Here is a 20,158-nt window from a genome sequence, read left to right as displayed (position 1 = left end):
TGATAAAGTTGATGCTCTGACAATCTAACATTCCAAAGTTCACATATATAGCTTAGAATCTTAGAATAGTATATTCATTTTTTTACAGGTGCTGTTAAAAAAAGGAAATGGAAGCATGCTTTTCTCTCAAAAAGAAAAATTAATAAAAAAAGAGCTGTGCTGTCAAAAAAAAAAAAATTTCCATTGTAAATGTTATGAGTATTCTCTGTTATCAAATAATTTGAGTGGATGACATTAACAGCTTATGGATACACCAGCATCCATTTAACTTGAAACTTACTGCAAAAATTTCAGTAATTTTCCAAGTTACTAATTCTATGAATAATCGGTCTGTGAACTTAAAAACAGCAAACTATTAACCTTGTCCCGGCTCCTTGTGAAGCCCAAGAGATGTAGTCATTGAGCCAAAAGCTCTTGATATACATTCTCAATTTCATTTCCTGAAAGGTACTTTTAAATAATAATCCTAGTATTATTATAAAAGAATAGTCTTTTAAAAAGTCATAAGGACTCATATTGTTATCTATGTACCACAATACATATGTGTTTGTGTATATACACACATGTATAGATTAAATGAAATGTCCCCATCTGGTTGACAATATTCCCTCCATGAAACATTGACTTTCTAACACAAACCTTCTCATTAATTATGATCAGACCTCTTTTGCATTGTTGGTTAGGGTTATCTAAGAAACTCCCTGTCTTAGTGTTTCAATGCTGTGAACAGACACAACGGCCAGGCCAAGGCAAGTCTTATAAAGGACAATGTTTAGTTGGGCTGGCTTACAGGTTCAGAGGTTCAGTTCATCATCATCAAAGTGGGAGCAGGGCAGCATCCAGGCAGGCATGGTGCAGGCAGAGCTGAGAGTTCTACATCTTCATCTGAAGGCTGCTAGTGGAAGACTAACTTCCAGGCAGCAATGTTTAAGGTCTTAAGCCCATGCCTACAGTGATACAGCTACTCTAGCAAGGCCACATCTCTGTGCCACTCACTGGGCCAAGCATATACAAACCATCACACTGACTGAACATTATAGGTTGTTGTTATTGCTCTTGCTCTCCATCCTACCTCTCAGAAGTGAAAGTTTAAGTCTCAGTTGTAAAATACATCATACACTTTGGACACAGGACCCAGAGGACTTGATCTAGTTCTGACCTGAAATCTTTCTCCCTGAGGACTAGTTTTCATGGTACCAGAAAGCTCCATGCAAGTTTCCAAGGGAGAAAAGCAACCAATCCTTCCCAGTTATGACACCATAACAGCATGGCATGATAACTAGAAGGGTGTGTAGTCATGTCACATATGCCTTGACAGTAACAAACAGACCTCTAATGAGAATTAAGGTAAGCTCAACAAGAGGGAAACCATGCCTGGTAATAGAAACAGCAAAATATCTAGAGCTAGTGAAGTCATGATTCTTGGAAAGGAACCTACAACTGCCAAAACTGGCTTAAGAATTTTCTCAGATATTTGTTGCGGGGGAAATATTAAAATCGAACCACAAGTTGCCTCACTTAATCATGACATTCTCAGCCCCAGCGTTCTGGCCAGCCTGTTCTTATCTCCTGGAGACTGTGGCCTGGAGCCCCTGAAACGTCTCCGCCCACCTCACTAAGTTTCACCGGCCAGTTGTTACTCTGTGCTTCAAATCCCCCATGGCCTTTGTGGTACACATCAGGCAAACCCATGTTTTGCCACTATACCTTTCTCTCTTGAACCTGGACGAACCACTGTGTGAAGGAAAACACAACACAAAGTTAGTTCAGAAATGACAGTAACTCAATCGTTGGACACAGCAACTAAAATCCTAATCTTGTAAGCCTTATTAAATCTAAATCCTCCAGTGGTGAATCTTGACAGTTCTGCCATTGATACTGGGAGACACTCGTAGCTACATCTTGTCCTCAGGCTATCCCTGTCCCAAAGTGGACTTAACCCTCTCCTGCTTCCTTTCTCCCATGGTCTAACCCAGAAGTCCCTCCTACTCTTCCAGTGAGTGGCTCCTTTATTCATTAGGGGATTGGTTCACAAGAAGTCACCTGAGTATGCTCCTTGACTGTGGCACCTCCCAGGAGAGTGGAATTAGCATCAAAATGCAAACAGCTCCAGACAGACCCATTCACAACAGATATTCATTACTTACCTTTCTGCAGCGTTAATTTTTACTTTCTACTATATGGTTATATCATTCTTGGGAAAAGTCCTCCCCACCCCCTGACTTTTCAAATCAGGGTTTCTCTGTAGTCTTTGCTGTACTGGAATTAATATGTAGACCAGGCTAGCCTCAAACTCACAGAGATCTGCCTGCCTCTGCTTCCTGAGTGCTGGGGCATTGCCCCACCATTGCCTGGCCATTCTTCTGAAAGTTAAACAAAAAGACTTATCTTTATGTTATGTGAGTGTTTTATCTGGATATATGTGTGGCACATGCAAACAATGTTCTTGGAAGCCAGAAGAAGGTGTTAGGTTCCTTGTAACTGCAGTTACAGACCATAGTGAACTACTATGTGGGTTCTGGGAACTGAACCTTGTCTTCTGCAAGAGCAGTAAGTGCTCTTAACCGCGGAGCCATCTCTCAGCCCTTACTCACAAAGTTTTAACCATTCAAACAAATACTTTGTTTTTCTTTTCCATTTACTCATTTCTGGTGATTCTTTCATTAAAAATATCTCCACTTTGTTTTTCTTTTCCATTTACTCATTTCTGGTGATTCTTTCATTAAAAATATCTCCAAGGAAAGAAATTACAAAGATTAGCAATGCTATTAAAATTCATTGTGAAGTGAAAATTACCTACATGACCGCCTGCATTTATTTTGCCTTTAAATATATACTGTGGGTAATAGAATTTTAATAAAGCATTTTAAATATCAACAATAATTCTCCCTAGGAATAATGCTACAAGAGTAGCATAGGAAAAATTATAGGTACACAATTTCCTGAAAAATTGTAAAGCTGTTTGACATAATTTTGATAAATTAAAAGGCCATGGCAATGTTTATTCTACTCATACATTTCATGATTAATGATCATTGTTTTAAATGACTTCATTCTCCTCTTTAATTTCATTTTGACTGTTGGGCTACATATTGTCTTATGTGATTGAAAAACAAAGAAACAAAACCAAAACTATGATCTTCCCATGGGTAAATTAGCCAGGTCACAATATTTGTACTGGAAAAGTTAGGATATAACACTAGAAATATGTGGCAGAGATTCCTAGGTATCCACCAATATTCATTCTTACTTTCTTCTCTTTCTTATAAAGATTCCTACTTTCACTTATCCAGGCCTACAGATGTATATGATCCTACTCTATCTCAACTGTGGGTGCATGTGTTCATGTAACTTTGTATTAGCCAACAAGATTTAAACAGAAGTAGTATATGTCTCTTTCTGATGATGCCTTTTCTGGTTTGCTTTGGCTGAGTAGCAGATGCAGAATCATGGAACCTGGAAGACCAACTTTGGATCCAGCAGCAAAATATCCCCATTGGTGATGGGCAGGCTGCCCCAGTGGTCTGGGATTGAGTGTATCTGAACCCACACACAAAACATAAATAAACTTCTGTATCCCTTCAACTACTATATTTTGCCCCTTCTCTTATTTTAATAATCAGCGTAGATCAAAACCATAAAATAATAAAAGATAGGGGTAAAAACAAGTCTAAAAGTACATGCTAATGGGTAGCAAAATGGTTCAGTGGTTAAGAGAGTTTTCTGTACAATCACAAGGACTGAAGTTGGGGATACTAGAATATACTTAACAGGCTGGGGGGCGGGGGCGCACATGCCTGTAGCTTCAGATTTGAGTGCTGTCTAAGATAGGAGTTCACAGTGACTTGCTGGCTTCTAATTTAGCCAAGAAAACATTGACTATGCAGTAGAAATGTTTCTTTTACCTACCTTGGATTTATCCATGTCTAGACAAAGGGAAGTAAAGAACTCAGGTCTAAGAATGCTGACTATGGGGGCTAGCAATGTGGCCTCCAAGTTCTGGGTGGAACCCTGCCTCAAAGGTATAGGATGGGACTGATAGGACGAGGGCCCTGATACCCTTTATGGCCTTTGTGCCCAAGTGCATATATGCCCACATACAAATTAGAAACATAAATAAATGAGTAAATCTTAAAATATTTAAGTGGGGTTGGTAGGTAAAGCTGTCTGTTGCCAAATCTTGATGACCTCAGTTTGATTTCCAGGCCTACTTTCCAGAAAGGGGGAATTGGCTTTTGAAACCATTCTCTCACGTGGCGTGCTTCTGTGCACATACATAAATAAATACAATTATAAAAAGTACAACAACATTTTTAAGCCGGGCATAATGCCTGGCATATGCCTTCAATCCGAGGATTCAAGAGGCAGAGAATGATGCCTCTACGAGAGCCTGCGGCCTGATCTCCTCTAGGAGTACTCATTTCTAGCCTTTATAAATTAGAAGAATTATCATTTAGTGGAGACGATGTTTAGTGAGATTTACTTAAATGTACACTTCCCACCCTTGCTGTCTCTGAGGCATCCTTTTCATCTATTGTCCTCACTCCTTGGTATATTCCTTAGTATAGTTCTCACTTTGCACCATTCTATTTTCCCTTAGAAAGCATTTAACATGTGAGAGGGTATTTTGTCATCAAGCTGGCCAGGAGGCAATTGCTAGCATCTACAGTGTAAGATAGGGATACTAGGCCTCTTCAGGGGCTAGAGAGATGGCTCAGTGGTTAAGAGCACTGACTTCATTTCCAGAGGACCTGGGTTCAATTGTCAGCACACACATGGCAGCTCACAACTGTTTGTAACTCCACTATCTGATACCCTCACACAGACAAATATGTAGGCAAAATACCTATAAAAATAGTTTTATAGGTTTTATAGTGTACATAAAAATAGTTTGTTTTAAAACCTAAGCATTTTGAAATACACACAGGGCAATCTTGCCCACTCAAAGGAGTGTTCTGTTTCCTAAATGACATTTCTGTGGCACTCCAGAGAGATTCCATTGACTCCATCAATATTTTTAAAAAAGATTTATTTATTTATCTTATGTATATTCATACACTGTCTCTGTCTTCAGACACACCAAAGAGGGCATTGGATCCCATTACAGATGGTTGTGAGCCACCATGTGGTTGCTGGGAATTGAACTCAGGACCTCTGGAAGAGCAGTCAGCACTCTTAACCACTGAGCCATCTCTCTAGCCTGACCCCATCAATATTAAGGATGTAGTCTATTACAGAGGTAAAGCCACAGCTCCTTTTGCATTCCATTTAATAGTTCTGCTAGTCATTCATATAGATTGAAATGAACCATTTTAATAACTAAATGGTCATAACCGATTCCAAGTTCTAATACATTTATATGAAAATACAGTTGTCACAGTTATACTAAAGATTTCAGGGATGAAAAAAATATATAAATTATGGGAAGTGCATAGTTTCCTATGTTCTGAATTTTATTAAGTATCTTTATTTAGTATGCCAGAGAAATCATATCGCTATAGGCTCCTTTTAAAATTTAGATTTCATTGGTTTTCTTTTTCCTTCTTACAATTATATATTGACCATATAATCATATAATATAAAGTGCCATATAATCATAGTATATAAAGTGGTAGTATGAGTTTTGAGTGACTTAGAATAATTGATTCTAAGTTACCTATTTATCACCTTAATATTTGGCTTTGTGTGGTGACAATAAGTTTTAGCCATACTGAAATATATCACACTGTTCAATAAAATCGTGTTATTTTTTTTGTTACAGTAGCATCTATTAAAATAAGAGGAGTAAGGAGTTGTACTGCCTCATGATTCTTTTCATGGTCACCTGACTCTGTACTTTTGAACTTCTGTTCTGGTGTGGCAGAATGGGGAGCACCTGGTGGAGCAAACCTGTTAACATCATGGGATCTGTGGGGCAAAGAAAGAGACAGGAAGTGGCCAGGGCTTCAAAATATCCCATATGGGCCGGCTTCCATGAATATCCTAGTTAGCTTTAACTGTCAACCTGACGTAGCCTAAATCTGAAGAGGAAGACTTGATTGAGGAATTTCCTAACTTAGGTTAGCTCATTGGCTTTATGTGATGGATCATGATTATTAATGGATTGAGGAGGACCCAGACCATTATGGGCAACGCTGTTCCTAGGTACATAGTCCCAGGCTAAATAAGAAAGCTAAGTAAGAAACCAGCATCCTTCCACAGCTTCTGTCTCCATGTTTTTGTTGTGACTCCCTTTAATGATAGATTGTATCTTTAAAGTATAAGCCAGATGAACACTTTCTTCCTCCAGCTGATTTTGGTCAGAATTTTATCACGGCAAAGACTTAAACTAGAATAAGAGATAAATCTTCACAATAGGCCGCAGTGCCTAAAGCTCCTTCTCCATGAGCTGAGAGGAACAAGCCTTTATCTGTGGGCCTTTGGGTGACATTCTGAAAAAGTGAAGAGGTCTCTAGTGTTGCCTGAATTCTTTGTCCTACCTAATGTCCTCCTTCGAAGCAGAGGCAGGTAATCAATGGCTCAGACTATGGGAGCAGGTGAGAGTGAGGCAGCAAGTTTGTTTATTGGTTCTCAGAGAGTGCCCTTTATACCTTCTACCTTAGTCCCATTGGTTCCAATCAAGTGTGTCCTCCAAGTGGCAGTTCCTGATTGGCTGTCATTGTCCGCATCACCAGTCCCTAGGTTCTCAGGCAGGCTTCTGTTTGTCCCTCAAGCATAAGTTGCCTCCATGGCTATGTGGCCTCACTTGCTGTCTTACCTATGTTTATGTGGAAGCGGCCACCATCTTGTCACTGAGGCCTGCTGTTCCTCCTAAACACTAGTGATTATCCAGAGTTGCAAACACACCCCATTCTGTGTTGGTTTGAATATGAATATCTCACTGCTGGTGACTCCGTGCATGTGTACACACATGCATACACATGTACTGAGTTTATAGCATCACCCACTAATAAGGTTCTGTACCTTCAATGCCAAGTTGTTTTTATTAACCAAGGAAATAGGTGGCACAATTTTTAAAATAAGAACATGTTTTAAGATTCCCCACACTTGGTTGCTGAACATTAAGAAGGAATCATACTGAATCTATGCTGGAAGATTCCTTCCTGCTGGCTAGCTTTCAAAGTGCGAGAGGCTGCTATGTGAGCCACTCAGGAGAAAATTCATCAATAGTCCTACCCAGCTGGGGGTCTGATGAGCCACTTTGACCTTCCTGGTAAGATATGCTCGTGGGTGTAATAATGGCATGAAAGTTATGGGGAAACAAGATGTTTTCTGATTGGATTTGAAGTCAGCTTTATGGAGAGAACTCATGCATGCTATGTTTAACCTGGTGAGAACACTTGAGGGTGATGAAGTCATAGTTTGTAGCTTGGAAACTATTATTGTTTGGAACCTATTATTGTTTGGCTAAGTGGACATACCATGGAGCTGCCTTATATTTCGTCTCCTACTCACAAATCAGTGGTGCTGTCAGCCATTCTCAGAGACACATCTTTTTGTATTATACATCAGTGAATGCAGAGGCTCACAACTGGTTAATGTGGAGTCCTTGGCCTTAAATAGGACATCTCTATGGTTTCCTGCTCTATGGCTCAGGGAATAACTTAGAAGATGGTGGCATAGAAGCTGGATGCTGCAGATTTCTTCAAGGAAGTAGTGTCTTCTGGACATGGGATATCCACTGCTCTCAGGAGCTCACTGAAGCTGTTATTTTCATACTGGACTTGGCTGACTTTTGTCCTGCATGGGGCAGGAGTTCACTAGGACCTACCCTTTACTGAGGGTTTATGAGCTATAAATGGATACTGAAGGTGTGTGTGTGTATATGTGTGTGTAATTTTCTTCAATGGTGTAGCCATTAATACATTACCCATACTTCAGTAAACAATTCCTCTCCAAAGATGCTAAGCAAGCAACTGAGTGTATCAGCAGAAAATCAAAAGCTATCAAAACAGGAGGAAGTTCGCTCATAGAAGGGTTTCTCCTTACCAAAGTGTGACAAAGGGTATAGATAAGAAAAGGGAGATGAAACTCAGTATATACCTGTATGAAATTGTCAAATAATTATTAAAAATACAAATGTTAATTTTATACTAAAAAGCAAACAAAGACCTTATATTGTGAATAAATATGGTGCTATTTCTGCAGAGAAATATGTTTTCCTAGAAACACTAGCATAGGCTGTGGAATTACTGAATCTGGCTAAACCGAGAAGTATATCTGATGAGGGTAGAATATACGGCTGCATTCGGGACGTTTATTGACGTCAAACCATTCATCAATTGTTTGGCATCAGTAACTATCGGCATCTGAATCTTGTTCACTTGCAAGCTCCTATACTTTATATGTTGTTTCTTTTTAAACTCCCTACTGATTTATAAACGAAATCTTAGGTTTCCTCAAGTAACATCATCATTTTTTTTTAAGAAATGCATTTTTGTTTTTTTGAATTTCATATTTGTACAATGTATTACATCATATTCGCCTCTACTATTCCACCTCCACACTCCCTTTTTAAAAAGTTGATATTAAAGATTATTTTATGTGTATCGTGTTTGTATGTCTGTGAACCACAGAAGAGTAGTGCCACGGAGGTCGCAAGAGGGCATCAGATCTCATGGAACTGGACTTACAGAAGCTTATGAGTCACCATGCTGGTGCTGGAAATTGAACCTGGACTCTCAGAAAAAGCAACCAGAGCTTTTAACCACCAATCCAAACTCCCTAAACAAAACATGGAACTGACCTTTGCTGCCTGTATCCTCATTGGATGTTGGACCATCCTCTGGAGCATGGCCACACCCTTAAAGACCAATGACTCTTTTAGTGTCCAGAAGCCAGTTATCCATAGCTCTTTTTGCGAGGGATGAGTGTTCAAGGGCTACTTCTAGTCTGTCATGTGGCATTTCCTTAGTAAAACACATGACTGCCCTGTCATGAATTGTTAAGTTTCTTTCCTGTTACAGAGTGCTATCCTCATTGGCAGGCAGCAGTTGTTACAGTTGCTGTATGAACACGGTTTTTCCACATTTCAATACCACCCAATCCCCTGTTGGTATTTCAATTTGGCTTCCTTTGCCCTGCTTTTACTAACTGCCTCTTCCCATTCTGTCCCCTTCCTCCTTCCTGCAGGTTAAGGTCAGGATCAGTGCCACTATCCTTCTGGATTCACCCCTCCCCTGGGCGCGTCAGCGAGCTGACGTCAGGCGCAGCCGGGGCGTTTCCCGTTAGGCCCGCCCAGCAGATCCTGAGGTGTCTGTTGTTCCTGTCGGGAGAGGCCTGAGCTTTGCTGGTACCAAGGAACATCTAGCTTCCAACGCGAGCCTCAGCAAGTTCCCTGTCTCCAAACCTAGAGCACGTCGCCACTCATCCGCGGCCCCGCCCCTGGGCTCTAGCTGTGGTTTCCTAGGGAACGACGCTGAGCGTCGGCGGCGATTGGGCCGGGTCGCGCGTGCGCGGCGCGCTCTGTTGGTGGCGACCCCGCGGTAGTTGCGGAGATTTGACTGCTGCACGGCATGGCCCTTTTCTCCAGCAAGGATGAGGTGATGCTGCAGACGATGCTCCGGCAGCTGTTCCAGAGCGTGAAGGAGAAAATCACCGGAGCTCCCTCCTTGGAGTGCGCAGAGGAGATCCTCTTGCGGCTGGAGGAGACTGACGAAAAATTTCACAAGTAAAAATCGAGTTTATAAGTTTTTAAGCAAACAAACCACCGGTCCAGGAAAGCTGAAAATGATTTGGATAGAGATTTATTTGATATTTTTGCTAAAATAGCTGATTGTTGGCTCAGTTTTTTTTTTTTCTCTCATTTGTCCCAATGCTGAATTTATCCTTTGTTCAAAGTGATTTTTGTAGCGCCTTTTCTGCCTATGTGTTTTCTGTCACAGTAGCTTAAGAACACCAATTGTAAATTATTCTGTTCTTTAAAGAACAATCTTAACACTTACGGGAATTCCTTTCACATTATCTAAAAGTAGTGACCCCCACACCCCACCTCTCGCCGCCCCCAGGTTCTTATTTGTGTTTTTCTTGGTCTGTTACTTTCACTGCCTGGTGTAAGAAGCCACTCAACCCTGGAAGGGCCTCCCACACTGAAGCAGGTCTGGGTGCCTGGGTAGGGGTGGGGCGCCCATGCAAATGTCCTAGACCCACTGAAAGGGAACAGGGTGCCCAGCTTTGAGGAGCACGGAGAAAGGAAGTGTTTAGATGCTACCTGAAGGACCTTTTACAATGCAAACTGCTCCTTAAACCTAAAGATCCTTAGGGCTCAACGCGTTTCTTTGGAGCTTGTTGAGGTAGTGAATTAGGCCTCTCATCTTCAAGGTCTTCCTCCAGGCGCAAGCTTAGTTGTAGCCTTTTACAATCCAGTGTTTGTCTCTCACAGATCCTTTTCCTGTGCTGTTGCTTTTGTCTGTTAATTGACTTGGTCATTCAGGTGCTGGGAATGGAACCTGAGCCTCATGACTGATAGGAGGCAGTTTCTGTTGCTCTTAATGACTTTTGGATATCTCGAAGTTCAGTATCTAGAAATGGGCATTAAGGGACCCTTCAGTCTTTTAACGTTCTCTGTAAAAGGTTATGTTTTACTTGCAGTTTTATGGTGGTGGTCTTTACAAATTCCTCGGGTTCTCAAGGGAATTTAAAAGGATGTACAAAGAATCACTGTAGGGTTTCTGATTTAATAGTCAGGATTTTTGAGACCTGCTTGCTGTGTTGCCCAGCAAGCCCAGGGTAGCCTGGAAATGACTATTGAACTTAAGTATTCTAAGTGGTGGGAGCATGTGTCACCAGGCCCAGCTTGATTTTTTAAATTTATGATTATGCTTACGGTTTCTTTTGTTTTTGCTTATTTCCATATTAAGTTGATGCTGATCAGAATGATTGGACAATACTCTTTTGTTTAGACATACTTGCAGTCAGTTTTATTGTTGTTTTCTTTTGGTCATAGGTTCATTATTGTAAAAGCACAATATAGAAAATTTTGCACCTTCTCAAATGAAAGTGGATTAATTACATATCCATTTGTTTGTTTTTCATGACAGAATCTCACTATGTAGCTTTGATAGACCTGAAACTTGCTATGTAGACAAGGCTGGCCTCAAACTCCCAGAGGCCCACTTGGCTCTGACTCTGGGGTGCTGAGAGGACAGGAACATACCACTACACCTGACACATTTGTGCTTTAAAAATAGTAAGTGAGGAGTTTTAGTATTATATATACTTTGGGATTTTTTTCAATTTTATTTAGATTATGAAACTAATATACATAAAGATTTCCCTTAGTATTCTGTTACCTTAATATTTATAAAATCTGCAATTATATCTCCCTTTTATCATTCCACTTTATCAAAAGCTTATATGGATACTGAGTTTCTGGGATATTAGCAATTTTATAAGTAGATGCTGTTGGAGACAATTGAGTCAGTGAGTTTCAGGTATAATAAACCAAAGTGGGAGGAAGTGTGGTCACTAGGGAGAAATAAGTATGGATAGTACCATTGCAGAGGATTTGTTGCGTGGAGATGCTAGCCCGTCCCAGCCTCCAGCTGCCTCTGTTGTTTTTCTCTTTCATTCTCCTCCCTTCCTTTAATATATGGCAGGAAATACTTGAGACCTCTAGAAGGGGAGAGGGAGAGAGTAAATGTTCTCTCTCTCTCTCTCTCTCTCTCTCTCTCTCTCTCTCTCTCTCTCTGTGTGTCTCTCTCTCTCTCTCTCTCTCTCTCTGTGTGTGTGTGTGTGTGTGTGTCTGTCTCTTCTCTCTCACACACATGACATTATGAAATATAGTTTTTGGTTCTCTGTAGTTTTGTGTCAGTTTTCCAAGAAAGTCACAAGTTCATCCTTGAAATACAATCACTGAGTTTTCTTGGGAAATGTAGGTAATAACCTTGGAGACGGGACAGTGGAAACATACACACCTTTACCCAGCTTAGCAGACTTTTCCTATGCCAAGGAAAGGGTTTCATTAGTGGAGCAAGCAAGGAGGCTTATGGCTGTACATTTTGAGCTGCTTCAGAGATGTGGTGGCTTTCAGGTGTCTTTCCTTATAAGCAAAAAGCCTGCAAGGTTCAGATGTGAATCTTTGAGGACATTTTAAAAATTCTTTCTATCTTGTTTTTTGTTTTTAACACTGGCTCTGAGTAGCTGCAGGAGAATATATTAAAAAGATGGTTTCTGGTGTCACTGAAAGGAAGTTTAAACTTTTTCAATTTATTTTTAGAGTAACAAGATGTGTGTACAAATGTGTGTGTGCGCGTGTGTGTGATATTTTGCAAGAAAAATATCTATAGTATCTATGCAGTAAATTGTTTCTATATTAGAATTCTCACTTTAATTCAGTATTATGACTGCACTGTATCATGGTCAGTTGTTTAGGTCTTTCACTGAAGTAGGAAGATTGGTCAGTCTATGGTATGCATCTGTAATCTAGGACTCAGGATGCTGATGCAGGAGGATTTTGAGTTTGAGTCTAGCCTGAGCTACATAGAGAAACCCTACTCCTATGCCTTAACTCTCTAAGTAAATAACAGCAAAGAGTTAGGGGCTGGAGGTTTTCCTGCCAGTATTTATTGTTATTTATTTTCTTAATGACAAGGCAAAGCCATCATAATATGTTACAGGCCTTTGTGTGCTAGATTTCCTGGATCTGATTAATAACTGAGAGTGTGAGAGTTACTACATTTTATTTCTATGTTTGTTTCAGCTATGAATTTGTGAAATACCTCAGACAGCACATATGTAACACGTTGGGGTCTATGATTGAAGAAGAAATGGAAAAATGCACATCTGATCAGAATCAGGGGGAGGATTCTGGCTATGACACAGTGGTACAGCATGTTACCAAAAGAACGCAGGAATCGAAAGAGTGAGTATGACCATAGCAGTTATGTATATATTATATATTTTACAATGCATATACTCCTCACCCTGCAAGACCTCTGTCTTCCCCCTTCCATGGGCTCCTCTAGCTTCCTACCTGTGCAGATACTCCAAATCAAAATCATAGATCGAAAAATTAAGATCTAGGCCAGGCAGTGGTGGCACTTGGTAGGTAGAGGCAGACGAGACGAATCTCTGAGTTCAAGGCCAGCCTGGTCTCCAGAGCTGGTTGCAGGACAGCCAGGGCTGCACAGTGAAATCCTGTCTGGAAAAAAAAAAAAATCTAGAATCCACATATGAGTGGGGACATGTGATATTTTTCTTGGTGGGTCTAAGTTGCATCACTTAATGTAGTATTTTTCTGTTCCATTTTCCTACAAATTTTATATTTCTCTATAGATGGATAAAATTCCATTGTATGTAAATGATAGAATCTCATTATCCATCAGTTGGTAGACATCCAGGCTAGTACCATTTCTTAGCTCTTGTGAACAGAGCAGCAGTAAATATGGATGTGCAAATATCTCTGTAACAGAATATCATCTGTTGGGTATATGACTGGAGCATAGGGTGGTTTTAATTTTAGCTTTCTAAGAATTTTCTACACTGATTTGCATAGTGGCTGCATCGTTTACACTCCTGCTAATGGAGGGTAAAGGCTCCTCCTCCCCCAAAGCCTCTCCAGCCTTTGTTGTCATTTCATCTCTTGATGATAGCCATGCTGACCAGTGAGATAGAATTCTCAAATTTCAAAGTAGCATAACGTTACATTTCACTGGGTGCTAACAGTGCAGAACACTGGAAAGCGTTTATTAGATATTTGTATTTTTTTCTTTTAAGAACTATCTGGGTTCATGGCTCTTATTTATTTATTTATTAGACTCAGTTGTTTGTTTTGATGTTTAGTTTTTTTTTGAATTCTTTGTTCTACTACTAATCCTCTGTAGGATATGTAGCTTTGACTGTTTCTCATACTATACATTTTACTCACTTCATTTACTTCACTCTGTGAAGGAGACACTCCCTTTTTGTCCTCTGGAAGTTTCAGGGAATCAGATTTTATGTTGAGGACCTTGATCCATTTGGAGTTGACATTTTGATGTTGTTGTTGTTGTTGTTTTGAGGCAACAATCTGTGTATCCCTGGCTGTTTTGGAACTCATTTTGTAGACTAGGCTGTCCTTGAACTCAGAGATCTAAATGTAGACATGTAGTTCCCCCCGCCCCCTTTGAAGACACCAGTTGTTGCTATTGAGAAGCCCCTGTCCATGCTGAGAGTGAGATGTTGAAGTCACTGTCCATGCTGAGAAGCCCCTGTCCATGCTGAGAGTGAGATGTTGAAGTCGCTGTCCATGCTGAGAAGTCCTGTCCATGCTGAGAGTGAGGTGTTGACGTCACCTGTTACGGTTGTGCAGGCTTAGTCTGTGGCATTTAAGAGGTTTTATTTCATGAAACTGAATTCATCTTGGTTCTGGCAATGGATGTTTAAAATTATAGTGGCCTCTAGTAGATTGTTCCCTTCTGAGTCTGAAGTGATGTTAGGTATCTTTCCATTAGTTTTGGTCTGATACCTGCTTTGTCAGACATTTAGAGCTGTGACATCTGCTTGTGTCCTTGGTCCATTTGCTTGGCGCACCTTTTTCCGTTCTTTCACCTGAACTGATTGTCTGTCTGTGTGGTGAGATGTGTTTCTCGGGGGCAGCGCGTACATGCTCGTGAGTTTTGATTCATTCTACTGATTTGGATCTTTTGACTGGGAAATTTAGATGAATAATACTCAGAGTTATTATTGAAAGTGTGTATTGATTTCTGCCTTTTGTAGTGTTGTTTTTTTATCTCTCTTCCTCTAGTTGTATAACTATAGTTAAATAACTTTTATCAAGTGTTACTCTAATGTTGTTTATACTGTGGCTTAGTGAATTTTTTTTCTTTAATTAGACGGAATTTTTTATGTATTTTCTGGAGAAATGTCTTAGTGGTCATAATTTCTTTAGCTTATTTTTATCATGAAAAATTTTTATTTTTATTTTCTGTCAGTTATGACAAATAGCTTTGTTGGGTATAGTATTTTGGGTTGGCAGTTATCTTTGAGAACTCAAAGTACATCTGTCCAGGCCCTCCTGGATTTAACATTTTAGCTGAGCAATCTGCTGCTGTTCTGATGGAATTGCCTTTGTGATTTGGTGTTTTTCTCTTGTCACTTTCAATATACTTTTGTAAGGGTCCAAAAATTGCTGAAGGAAGCCTTAGATAGCATGCAAAGACAAAGAGCTTTTATTCTGCAGAAATAACCAGCATATTGTCGTCAACCATTCTCCAAAATGACACTGCACCCCCTCCCGCCCAATCAAGGCCTGCAGGCCTTCATAAAGGGAAACAGGAGAGATTTCCAGAAGGATTAGATAATCTCTACTGTGCTGGGTAGGGGCCAAGGTGGTGATATTAGTATAAATTTGATTGACTACTATGCTAGTTCTTCTGTATTTAGAGAGGGGGTTAGGTAATCTAAAATTTCATGTGGGTGCTGGGGAGGTCACAGGGTTCTGCTTCTGATTGGCTTGTGCTAGGTGATCAGTGGTCTGCATTCTTATGTCATGAATGTTTAGACGAGATAGGATTTCCCAGCACAGATGGCCCATTCTGAGATAAGATATTTCCCATTCTTGTGGTTATCCACAGACTGTTCTTTAGGAGGGGGTTTTTATGATCTTGTTCTGGATTTTATAGTCTGATCCTAGAGCTGGTATCTATGGCTTTCTTTTAAATTCAGGCCCGGTCTTTAAATGGAGACAAATGGGCTCCTTAAATGGAGACAAATGGGGTGTACTATCCTTTCATTTTCTTTGTTCTGCATATTTAGTGTTTGAGCTATAATAATAATAATAATAATAATAATAATAATAATAATAAGATGATGATGATGATGGTGTTGTCTTCTGGTCTTGTCTGTTTGTATCCTGAGTGCCTCCTATGTCTGTCTGGATTGGCATCTCCTTTGGTAATTCTGTGGAATTTTCTGTTGTAATTCTCTATGAAACATTTCCTATGCAAGTAGAAGTAGAGTCTTCTCATTTTCTATCACTCATCTTTAAGTTTGGTCTTTCCAGATCGTCGTGCCTCTCTTGTGCTTCTCACTGGACTCCTTGTTGTTTCATCCTTGCCCTGTTTGATGCCTGCAGTTCCTCAACTCTGCGTTCCATCTCAGACATTCTGTCCTGTCCTTGATCTTTCCTATTCGGGGACTCTGCACAGAGCTCTTTGAGCTTCCCATTTCCAGCATTTCATATTTCATCTTTCTTCAGCATTTCTGTCTCTGTTGTATTTCTCATCTGTAGCTTGCACTACGTTCTTCGTTTCATTCAGTTGTTTGTATTCTCAATCACTAGCTAGTCTTCTTTGAACGTGTGTATGTGTGTGTGTGTGTGTGTGTTTCTGATAATTCCATGGAGTTTCTTTCAGTGATTTCCTTTAACTCTCATTATATGCTATAGCTACAGTCTAAGTGGGTTTTGGGAGGGTCAAGTTGTTATGTGTGGTGTTTCTTATATTTCTGTGCTTGGTTTGTTTTTTTGCATCAGATGCACACACACACACACACACACACACACACACACCCAAAGTTAAAAATATTTTTTTATTTAAAGTTGACTTTTATGTGGCGGAATTGAGTGTGTTATTCAGAAAAGAGTACTCAGCCCAAGAGCTCAGTATGTCTGATCAAATCTCTATGTTTCTTTTTTTCCTATTATTAAATAGAACAATAACTACAGTAGCAACCATAGCCACTTTAATGTTGCGCTGGACAATTAAACTAGGCTCCCCCTTTTCTTCAATACCACTTTGGGATAAACACCCAAATGGACAAGGACAGTGCAGAAAGATTTTAATTAATAAGATTAGGGTTGGAAGGGAAGTAGGGTAGAACAGCATAAGGATTAAGTATTGGGTTGACTTTGAAAAGAAAAACATTAAGGTGGTTGAAGTAGCCAAGAAGGCAAAGTTGGGATACTGGTGGGGTCCATAGACTTTAGACTGTTAATGTCGTGGGAGGTTAAGATGAAGAAGTCCAGAGTAGGGAGTAAAATGGAAGAAAGGAGGGCGGAATACACGTGGGAATGCTGGAGATGTATCCGGAGGGTAAAATGAGTGGAGAAACATCAAACAGGACTCCCCAAACATAGCCGTACAACATATAAGCAAAAACGAAACCCTCGGGCATATAGAAAAGTCAAAGCTGACTAACCCACCATCGGAAATGATGCCAAGCTAACTAACACACCATCGGAAATGATGCCAAGCTAACTAACACACCATCGGAAATGATGCCAAGCTAACTAACNAAGCTAACTAACACACCATCGGAAATGATGCCAAGCTAACTAACACACCATCGGAAATGATGCCAAGCTAACTAACACACCATCGGAAATGATGCATGTGCAGTGAGTTGAAGGGTGAGGGTCCTGTTTCCATGTGGTGCTGTGTTGGGGAATGGGGAGCTGGAGCCCGTGGTCTCTACAGCCTCTGGGTTCTGGGGTTTCAGGCATATAGGGAAGGTTCTAAGTCCTTTTCTGGTAGTTCCCTTGGATCCCAAATAACACTTGTGCAGGCCAGGTATGTTAGGAGCACACTTCCCTCCAGGTCTGCTCCACAATAATACTTCATTAGGATTTCTTGATAGTACCCCTAAGCCATGCCCCTCACATCCTATAGTGCAGTGGTTCTTAATCTGTTGGTCATTGCCCCTTTGGGGGTTGAACAAGCTTTTCACAGGGGCCATACATCAGATATCCTACATATCAGATATTCACATTATAATTCATAACAGCAGCAAAATTGCAAATATGAAGTACCCACAGAAATAATTTTATGTTGAGGGCGATCACTACAATACATGGAATTATTATATTAAAGTGTTGCAGCATTAGGAAGGTTGAAAACCACTGCTAGAGAGCAAACACAGACTGTGTAGCCCACAGGGTTGGCCATGAGCTCCCTGTACATGCTCCTAAGCTGTTTGCCACCTTGTTTCCTGTACTTCTCCCACTATGCTGGTCTATGCTGGTCTTGCTCCTCATTAAACAGTTCAGTAGGTGCATCTCTCGGGAATGTCTTCAGTTTGCCTTGCTGGCTAAAGTTCCCTTTCCCTAGACCACATGACTTAATATTCGGTTTGGGGCACCTTAGCTCACAGTTGTCTTTGCAAGGCCTGTTCTTAGTTCTGCTTAAACCAATAACCTTTCCCTGTTTGACTTATTTTCTTATTTTGCTTCCTCCAGTTTGAGCTCTTTTTGCCACTACTGAAGGATAAAATTTATGTCAGTCACCTGCTTATTTCAGTGGTTCCTCACTAGGATGGGTGTTCTACAAAGCCAAATGTTTATCTGATTTTTTTGTTTTCTATTTCTGTATATTAATGCCTAGAGAAAGTGTCTTGTAGATACTTATTAATTAAATTAAAGTATTTTATTTGCCACTATAAATACTTTCAATGTTTATTCTCTAGCAGTGTTAGAAGCTTGGTCCTCATTGTGGCAGAGTTAGGAGGAGATAAAACCCTGAAGAGAGGCTAAATACAAGAAAATTAGGTCACTGAAGACAGCCGTCTCCGAGGGGATTAAGGCACTTCTTGTACCCTACTTAGTTTTAGCAAGAGTGTGAACAAGCATGCATGCTTGCCACAGAGAAAGATAAAAAGGGATGTTATAAAAAGCAAGACTCCCCTCTTCCTATCTGCTGGTTTCCGGTCTTGTCATATTATTTATCTCTTTCTCAAACAGTCTTGATATTTTCGTGATGTTTGTCATCAAGTCTTGACTAGAGCTGGGCAGAAACTGATATAAGCTTGTGATCCCTTAATCTATGAGTTATATTCCTTTTCTTTATTAATGTATCTGGGCTCCAGTTTAGTTTTAGCAAAGGAAAACACATCAATTCTGAAAGTAAACTGTCTTTAGCAGTAGGACCCCCTCGCCCCTTTATGTGCCAAGTACTCTCCATATGTTGAATAAGCAACCACAATGTGGTATGCTGTAAATATGTTTTCTACCTTTTACTATCCATAGTATAAAGAGAAATTGAGCATACAGTAGTTTCAATTCAGTATGATAAGTGCTATGATCCATGCAAAAGGCTGAATGGAAATATCAAGGAAGAAATATATTAGGTAAAATATGTAATGAATAACTATAACTGAAGCATCAAAACACAAGCCCCAAAGAAATTAATGTTTCCATAGGAGCACATGAGTGACAGATTGGTGGGTGGATCTGTTCTGTGTCCTCATCAAAGCTGGCAGGTTCCTATCATTGCGGTATTGCACTAATCAGCATTTTAGTTGTGCTAACTGTACATTGTATCAACAGTATGAAAATAGCCTTAAGTAATATATAATAGAAGGAATCTGCATGTGCTTCAGTAAAATTTATTTAATGGAAACTCAGTTTAGATCAATAAAATGATGTCTTAGGTGCTTTTCTATTGCTGTGGAAAATTCCACCAACAAGAGTTCAAGGACTGAAATATATGGGCCCCCAGGGGCTATTCTGATTTAAACCACCGAAGATAATAATCTGCCAACGCCAGTATCAGATACTGGAATTTTTACTTGAGTATTTATCTTCCCTTGTATTGGAAAGCATGAAGTCTAATTTACTTTTAAACGAACCTTTCAAAAGCTAGGCTGGACAGGAGGTCTGTTTCTTTTGTGACAACTACTATTTACTGTTGTTACCCACTGGGATAAAGTGGCAGTATATAGATATTAAGAGCAAGTTTAAACCATTAACATAGAGAGCAAAACCCATAAAGTTGGAGTTTCTTATTTCTTATTTTAAAGAAAAATAAAGGAGTTCTGTTGATCTTTGGCCAGTATTTTATTACCTGGTAGTCTGTGCCTAGCAGCTTATTCCAAAAAGAATACTTACTAAAATTAGTCAGATAGTGGAAGCCCTTTCATGGTAAGTGAAGAGTTTTATATGACACTATTTGGAAATTATTTTTTAAAAAAAATCTCTGGGTAAGCTATTTTATTTTTCTACTTTAGTTCATCCATGTATAAAATTTAAAATGGTTACTACTTCTCCAAGATTTAAAAGGACTTAATGAGTGTTTGTCTTATGCTTTATGAACTATGGATGATAGATTTTAAGTTGTACAGAGTATTATTTTCTTTTCTTTTTTTTAAACAATTTTTATTAGATATTTTCTTTATTTACATTTCAAATGCTATCCCGAAAGTTCCCTATTCCCTTTACCCGCCCCTGCGCCCCTACCCACCCACT

The 20,158-nt window shown here is 39.8% G+C and overlaps 1 protein-coding gene across 3 annotated transcripts in view; it reads left to right on the top strand.

Moving 5' to 3' along the window:
* The first annotated feature begins 9,485 nt into the window (after positions 1-9,485).
* The window catches only part of Tbc1d32 (TBC1 domain family member 32), a 201,917-nt gene continuing 191,244 nt past the window's right edge, over positions 9,486-20,158 (top strand). For all 3 annotated transcript variants that reach the window (XM_029542476.1, XM_029542475.1, XM_029542474.1), the window contains exons 1-2: positions 9,486-9,670; positions 12,701-12,862. In XM_029542476.1, coding sequence (XP_029398336.1) covers positions 9,516-9,670; positions 12,701-12,862 — 317 coding nt within the window. In that variant the 5' untranslated portion in view covers positions 9,486-9,515. The remainder of the gene's footprint in view (positions 9,671-12,700; positions 12,863-20,158) is intronic.

Source organism: Mus pahari, chromosome 9 (genome assembly GCF_900095145.1).
Source record: "Mus pahari chromosome 9, PAHARI_EIJ_v1.1, whole genome shotgun sequence".
Lineage (NCBI taxonomy): Eukaryota > Metazoa > Chordata > Mammalia > Rodentia > Muridae > Mus > Mus pahari.
The sequence above is the reverse complement of the archived record's forward strand: the minus strand, read 5'-3'. Positions and strand labels throughout refer to the sequence as shown.